At 40.9% G+C, this 8,593-nt stretch overlaps 1 protein-coding gene across 1 annotated transcript; it reads left to right on the forward strand.

The window, feature by feature from the left end:
* Positions 1-4,815: 4,815 nt before the first annotated feature.
* LOC113039610 (forkhead box C1-A-like) lies at positions 4,816-6,966 on the forward strand. The gene has a single exon (XM_026197558.1). The coding sequence runs from the start codon at positions 5,050-5,052 to the stop codon at positions 6,487-6,489; it is 1,440 nt and encodes a 479-aa protein (XP_026053343.1). The 5' UTR covers positions 4,816-5,049; the 3' UTR covers positions 6,490-6,966.
* The last annotated feature ends 1,627 nt before the right edge of the window (positions 6,967-8,593 follow it).

The raw sequence follows: 8,593 nt of genomic DNA on the forward strand, positions 1-8,593 counted from the left end.
AGCGAATGTCAAACCTAAATCTAACTTTACCGAGTAATTTTGTAATGTTATTTGCGGTCGACACAACTGGAACTACTAGATAGCCTCGCGTTTACTTAATAAATATTGCACACCTCAGAACATGCCTCAGTTAATCAGAATCAAGCTTTCAACAGACCCTGTGGTATATATTTAAGCATATTTAAAAGACTAAATAAGAACATGCATAATTATGTGCAGCAACTGTTAGGCAGCTAATGGGGTGAGGGAGACCAATGGTAACATTCCATGTATTACAGTTTTTGTCCCTTGCTTGAACACTATAGACCCATGCTTAGACTAAAGTAACACAACTTGAAGCTTTTGTTACCATACCTTAAACACAAGCGCTGTTTTACACTCTAGTTGCAATTCAGCAACACACTTATTCCTTTATGCAACACACTTGGTCCTGCATACTACACTCTATTTCATACATAACACACTTCGTTCAAAAATGAAATCTTGGAGTGCCGTTTGGAAAACACGTGTATCCAAAATACAAAACACATCGGGTAATTGCTACCACTCAAATACACAACTGAAGACACTTACTTGCTAAACTGAACACCAATCAGCCAGCTACAAAAAGCCCTTAGTTTAGCCATTTCAAGAACTTTGCAAGCATGGATGGAGGGAGAGCAAGAGGAAGAGGAAGCAGAGGAGGAGGAAGAGGAAGCAGAGGAGGAGGAAGAGGAGGAGGAAGAGGAAGATGAGGAGGAAGAGAAAGATGAGGATGAGGAGGAAGAGGAAGAGGAGGAGGAGGAGGAGGAGGAGGAAGAGGAAGATGAGGAGGAGGAGGAAGAGCAAGAGGAGGAGGCAGAGGAGGAAGAGGAAGAGGAGGAGGAGGAGGAGGAAGAGGAGGAGGAGGAGGAAGAGGAGGAGGAGGAAGAGCAAGAGCAAGAGGAGGAGGAGGAGGAGGAGGAGGAAGATGAGGAGGAGGAGGAAGATGAGGAGGAGGAGGAAGAGCAAGAGCAAGAGGAGGAGGAGGAGGAGGAAGAGGAAGAGGAGGAGGAGGAGGAGGAGGAGGAGGAGGAGTTCGAAGAGGCCATGCACGGACCCCTATTTTTGATGATATAAGAGCATCAATATATATATATTTTTTTTTTTTTTTTGCTTTATCTGAATTCATGTTACTGCAATGTACAGTGCTACAATGTACAATATTGAGCAGGCCTATTTGCTTTTTTGGTTGTTTGAAAATGTGCCTCTTGAAAATATGCCTTCTGAATAAACAGTGAGAATCAAAGACTGCAGTGTTTTATATAAAGTAGACTAGTGTGTTCCCCCTGATCTGAAAGGTTATGCATATGATGCAAGTATGTGTCATTTTGTCATCAGAGTTACACTTTGACAAAGGAATGTTAGGTTTTGATATTAGAGTTTCAATTTGACACAGATGTGAATGGTATATTTCCCAGTGTTGTGTCATGTTTACTTGTGTGTAGAGTTTTGGCACAATGAGCGAAGTTTTGCTAAATGTGTTCAAGCAACGGGCAAAAACTGTAGTATAACGAGTGAATGACGTGTGCTGTGTCTCAATGCGAGCTCTAGAGGGCGCAGCCTTCAAAATATCACCATCGTGTTGCTTTCATTGCTCCATTAGGAGACACAGATCCCAAGGGCTACTCCCTCCAGAGTCATCAGGTATAGCAACAGGTATATTCACTTCTGACTGGTATCTGTCCTCCGCCGGATGATGGTCCTTCAGGAGCAGGACTGGATGCACTGGTAAAAAGTGTTAAGAGGAAATCATATCTATGCCCTACAGCTGTCTGCAGCTGTCACGCGATAATTAATTCATAACATTCATTAATTGTCATGCAATAATTAATTTATACAATTAAAAATAAAATAATAGTAATGAAATATAAAGTCTAATTCAAGTTAGAATGTAAGCTACATAATGTGTAACCATGGTAACTGTGTTTTACACGTGGAGTCGTGTTTAATATGGAAATGGGGTCATGGTGATTTACTGTCTCACACTCTCCCACAGACGATTAAGCACACTTATACTGAAATAGTTAAAAAAAAAAGTTAAAAGTCCTTTTGTACCTTTCAAATACTGAAAAGCATGTCACTAGATTATTTTTTCGTGGAAAAAAAATCTTCATAATGAACTCAAGGGGGAGGCAGTGTAAAGTTAATAAAATGTCTTGTATTTTCTGGAATTGCTTGGCCAGCGGAAAGTCACTTGAGGCTAGTACAGAACAGTGGGTTATTTTATTATTATTATTTTTTTTTTTTTGCATTTCTATCCTATTATTTCACGAATGCTGTCTGTTTCTAAATTCCATTTCATGCATATGTATGTATACATAGGTCTATATTTTGCTGCCACAAAAACAGTAAATTTATTAGTTTATTATTTTTGTGAAGCACATTTTAATAAAAAATTACTTTAATTTAAGTCTTTCCCATTGTCTTTCATTTTTAATCAATTTATTTTTGTCAGTTGATTACATTTTTTAAATGTCAATCTTCTTTACTTTTTTGTAAGCTACCTTTGTAAAACTTATATACATGTTATAATTGTGTCTATGAGATAAACTCTGTATACCTGTCATTTGTGATCGAAAGAGGGCGCTAAGGTTGTTTCTTTACTCTGTGACCACCACAGACTTCCTCTCCTCTCGGACAGTCATGCCAAAACTAGCCAGAAGCCTAAAATATTCTTGTATTTATGTGCTTTTACTTTTTTACGTTTAACAAATGTTTAATAATAATAATAATAATAATAATAATAATAATAATAATAATAATAATAATAATGTTGCTTTATTTGTTGATCAGAATGATTACATCTTTGTATACAGTTTTTAGCTTCTGCTGTTTTTATTTGGGATGCCGATGCTTTATCAACCCCAGAGGGGACAATTTCACACAAAAACCACCCATACTGTTGCTTATTTCTATATAGGTCTGCATATTAAGTTTGAATAAATTATTTTGCGAAAGAGAAATAATGTTCGGTTCTATCGGAACATATTAAGCATTTGACAAAACTGTAAATTGTAATCGTTCTTGTTTTCGTGCAAATCAATATTACAGCATGTCTCAAAAATTGTCCGCTTTTCAGATAGCAAAGATAATCAGTTTTATTCGCTACTTATATAAATATAGAATTACCCGAGTATCGTCATGCATATGAGATTAAATAAAAATATCCATCAAAAAGATTGTTAAATAACATGAGAACGTTATTTTATTTACAAAAACGTATTACAGTCTGTAATTGACTACAAACATATAGAAGCTTTAAAGTGAACATTTTTGAGTAAAGTAGCTTAACACTTTTTTTTTAAACGTTCATTTTATTTTACCCTTTCAAAAGACCACATGACTATAGATAGATAAATAAATAAATAAATAAATGTATCTGATTTGTTAACAAGTGATCACGGCTAACCCATTTCTTTTCCTTCACCAGACGCGTCTTTTAGCAGCTGTTTTCGCGTTATCCAGAGGTAGCTGGTGGAATTGGCTGGAATGGGTGTTCGGGGTGGGCAGGAGTTTGGGGTTAAGTAAGAGGCGCGCACTGAATTGAACAAATAGCCTGGGGCACAAGAAAAGGTTCATGCCCGGGTCCCTGTAAGGAGAAACCAGTGAAGTATCAGCTAGTCCACGGTCACTTAATCAGAGCGACCTGTGGGGGATTACGAGGATATTGTGACCGCGGCTTGGCCTCACAATTATCATTCACAGTGTTGTGTCCCTCCTCCGATCCTATTTTCATAAAGGATGCATGTCCCTCAATAGGGCGGTGTTTGGGTTTTAACCTCGAAATAACACGCGCGACAGTACGAGTCAGCGTTCACTTTGTCACGTGTAGGCCCGCTTTATGAACACTTGATAAAGGAGCTTGAACAAGCGTTTATCTCTTTCATTATTAACAAACTTTTTTTCTGTTTGACAGTGGAAATCCTTCTTTGTTTAAGGCGCTATGACGGTAAAGCATTTGATGAAGACACCGCTTTTATTGGCATGTCCTGAAACAGCTCCGAGGCTCTGAGGTGAAGGATGCATGAGTCTGAGCAGAGCTGACACATGCGACGTGTTCTGCTTTATTTGTTTCCCAGGGCTTTAATCTCGCTCGCACCTGGAGCAAACTCTCGCACCTCGGCTCTTTCTCCGGTGTCTTCATTTGCTTAATTCCAGCATAATGAGCTCTCAGCCCGGGATGATGGGCTTTGATCCGCTCACCCGTGTGGATTGAGACTTTAACTAACAGCCAGTGTTAATGAAGAACCAGTGTTACACTGAAACTGCAGGAAGCCGGAGATTATTTACGCTAATTCCCATATTAATTATTTTAAATCAAATGTTCTCCAAAGCTTCGAATGGGGAGGTGCGAAATACAGTTTATTATTAGCACTTGTTTATGCTAGCTATCGATTAAGGTTTGTTTTAAATGTGTATTTATAAATTAGTAATTAATAGAATAATTCATGAAAGGAAAATAAAGTACACTGACACACACACATACACACACACGTATTATTGCGTTAGATTGTTCAGGTACACATCCAATACTATTCATAAACACACGTTTCTAATTGTTGTATTATAATCATTAACGTATTTTCAATCTGGTGTGTATCGGCGCTGGCTAGTTTGAGGAGAGGGTCTGGAGAAGTGTGTGTTTGGCTAGGGTGGGCTGGGACGTCCCAACACCTCTCGTTTTCTTCAACCTTGTGTGTGGCCGCTCGCTTTCACAGCCCGACCTCCCATTGGACAGCTTAGATGTTATTGGGAGGAGTCTTACTGGCAGCAAAAGGGGGAAAGAATTGGAAGTGCGCAAAAGCATTATGTAGTGACCGATGCTTGGCGTTCAGAAGTTTTTCAATGCGCGCTCCGACAGACGTAGGTGCCCAGTACGCGAGACCGATCCAATAGTCATATTTTATAAATACGGTGGCAGTACGTGGACTTTCGGTTGGACTGCATTCCCGGTTTCAGAAGAGGACTTGTGGATTGCTTCAGACTTCTTGACTTCTGTTGTTCGCCAGCGCCGTTTGGAGAGAAGTCATGCAGGCGCGCTATTCCGTCTCCAGTCCCAACTCTCTGGGAGTCGTGCCGTACATCAGCAGCGACCAAAGTTATTACCGGGCCGCCGCCGGAGGGGGGTACACCGGGATGCCAGCCCCCATGAGCATGTACTCTCACGCGGCCCATGAGCAGTACCCTGCCAGCATGGCGAGGGCGTACGGACCGTACACACCACAGCCGCAGCCCAAGGACATGGTGAAACCGCCGTACAGTTACATCGCGCTCATCACCATGGCCATCCAGAACTCCCCGGACAAGAAGGTGACCCTAAACGGTATCTATCAGTTCATAATGGAGCGCTTCCCCTTTTACAGGGACAACAAGCAGGGCTGGCAGAACAGTATCAGACACAATCTGTCCCTGAACGAGTGCTTTGTCAAAGTGCCCCGCGATGACAAAAAACCCGGTAAAGGCAGCTACTGGTCACTCGACCCGGACTCGTATAATATGTTTGAGAACGGCAGCTTTTTGCGCCGACGACGGCGTTTTAAAAAGAAGGACGCCTCAAAGGATAAAGAAGAGCGAACTGTCAAGGAAGCGCCTTCCCGCCAGCAGCAGCAGCAGACGGGCCGTGACCAGGAGCAGTCGGTGCCGGGCTCGCAGCCCGTGCGCGTTCAGGACATTAAAACCGAGAACGGCTCGTCCACGCCTCCGCAGGCCGTTTCGCCCTCGCTAAGAACCGTTCCCAAGATCGAGAGCCCCGACAGCAGCAGCAGCAGCAGTATATCGAGCGGTAGCCCGCACAGCATCCCGTCCACCCGCTCTCTCAGCCTGGACAGCGCCGGGGAACAGCAGCATCACCACCAGGGCCAGGCCCCGGCGCAGGGCTTCAGCGTGGATAACATCATGACCTCCCTCCGCGGCTCGCCTCAGAGCTCCGGCGAGCTCACCCCGTCTCTCGTGGCGCCCTCACGGACAGGTATCACCCCCACGTTGTCCCTGAACTATTCGCCCAATCAGACGTCCGTGTACAGCTCGCCCTGCAGCCAGAACTCTATCTCGACTACCTCCAACGCCACCTACCACTGCAACATGCAGGCCATGAGCTTGTACGCGGGCGGGGATCGCTCGGGCCACTTGGCCGCCACTACCACCGTGGACGAAACTCTGCCCGATTACTCGATCACGACCACCACGTCGTCTTTAAGCCACGGGAATCCTCAGGAGGGCCACCACGCGCACCAAGGGCGCCTCGCGTCATGGTACCTAAACCAGGCCGGAGACATCGGTCATCTGGGCGCCACGTACCCCGCGCAGCAGCAGAACTTCCATTCGGTCCGGGAGATGTTCGAGTCGCAGAGAATCGGTCTGAATAATTCACCGGTGAACGGGAATAACAGCTGTCAGATGTCGTTTCCCCCGAGTCAGCCCATATACCGCACGCCAGGGGCTTTTGTGTACGACTGCAGCAAGTTTTGACCAAACAAGTATTTTTTGTTCTTCTTCTTCTTCTTCGTTTTGTTGTTGTTGATTTAGCCTTTTCTTGATACTGAGACACGTTGATAATTACCGACTCTACCCCGTGCTGGACTGAACAGAAACCGAACTAGATCTTGGTTTGTTAAGGACAGTGTTACTTCGAATAACACGTAAGTCTTCTTGGTTTTTGTGAGCTATATGCTGGGCTGTGCTGACGTGCAGCAGACGTTTATGGACTTGTTATTACGTGTAAATTGCATATAGTAATTTATTTCTAAAGTGTAGCCGGATATTATGGACCAAACACCAAAAAGTGTTTCTAAATTGAACTGCATTAATAGTCCAAGTGTTCCACTATAACAAGGAACGGAACATGTATAACGCCATATTCTTTCAAATTATCTCCTTTTGTTGAAAAAGTATTCTGAAGGAACTGCATTGTTTGTTAAATAAATTGCCATGCTATTTGAGTTAAAAGTAGGCTACGCCTGATTTCTTAGAGCCCTGTCAGAACACAACTGTGTGTTAATATAGAGAAATAATGCATTTAGAGCACAATAAGCTAGAGAAAATGACAATTACCTGCATGAATGATCCAAATAAGAGGGTCCAAATTATTCGGCTTTGCTGTGGCACAGTTGAACGTTTCTTGATACAGACGTTCGTCCTAAAATGCACAAAGAAACGAATAAAAATGCTCTGATCATGCACGCGGATTAATATGAAAATAATCACAGGCCCTTTTCAGCATTTTATGGAACCGTGCAATACTAAACATGCATTCATCCGTTTCTTTTTGTATTTAAATGTTAGCTTCTAGGTTTTAGTGATTTTATTATTACTCATAACATAACTTTGTTTTGCAAAATATAGCAACATTTTACGCTTATTTTGTTTATACTAAATAGATATATTGAATATCAAATAAGAAATATCACGTGATTGAAATTCAATTGAGATTCTCAAGAATATAAGGCCCGCAATTAAGTAAAGCGGGATTCTAATCTTATTATTCTTATCACAATTACCATTATTTGTATTATTATTGTTGTTGTTATTATCTGTAGTAGTAACTATTAAAAATGCTTATTTAAGTATGTTAAAATGTGGTTAATTTAGTATCATCTCATTTAGTTAATTTATTATTTAATGTGATTTAATAATAATAATAATTCTGAAGGTTTAGACGAGGCAAAGCTCGTTAAATACGGCTGCTGGTTTTGTTTTTACAGAGCAGTAGCACTGGTAGTAATAAAATAAATATTGCCATGCAACTTATATTTTAATTGCTGTGAGGTGACGTGTTCTGTTATAATGTGTTCTTACGCAACTCCACACGCAGACCTGGACATCTGTCACCATCGTGACCCGAGTTTGGTCATTGTAATTCACCACTTGTGTTCAGTGTGCACGTGTTTACTAGCGCATAGCTTGGTTAATATCATACCAGACATGCCAAAGATACTCCAATCACCACCAGAGGATTCAGCAGGACTTCTAGAAGGCAAAGCATCTGGGCTTCACATAAATAAGAGGAGCGTCCTCAGAAAAGGCTTTTAGAGTAAACCAATTCCTGTATATAATAATAATAATAATCATAATAATAATAATAATAATAATAATAATAATAATAATAACAATAATAATAAAAGATGCAGGTTATATTAATGTAAATTTTCTGACGTTTATTTGAACGTCCACCAGTCAGGTTAAAGAAACATGTCACTAAGTATGTTTAACTCAGAAATGCGATTTGGGAATGCGCGAGTAATAATCTTTTATTTTAATCTTCTTAATTTTTATTGAGATGTGATGCCACGAACATTTAGAGGCTTTTAAATTATCAAATTTTCCCAACAATTTATAATAATAATAAAAAAAGAAGAAGAAAGGCGTATTCTTTAAATGCGTATTCTCTCTAAAAAGTAGCTAATGACCTGCAATTGTTAACTTAAAGATCTATTTCTATCTGACTGAACCCATAAAATGTAATTGTATTGGTATAAATTAATGTATTTAGGTTGATTCAGAGATAGTGATATTTTTGACTTAAGTTAATTTAGATGTTACCAATTTTCAGTGTATGAAAGCTCGCTGATACTTA

This window comes from Carassius auratus, chromosome 2, assembly GCF_003368295.1.
Source record: "Carassius auratus strain Wakin chromosome 2, ASM336829v1, whole genome shotgun sequence".
NCBI lineage: Eukaryota > Metazoa > Chordata > Actinopteri > Cypriniformes > Cyprinidae > Carassius > Carassius auratus.

Bases quoted from the DNA above. Each gene is read 5' to 3' on its own strand.
- LOC113039610 (XM_026197558.1), top strand. From the start codon at position 5,050: ATGCAGGCGCGCTATTCCGTCTCCAGTCCCAACTCTCTGGGAGTCGTG.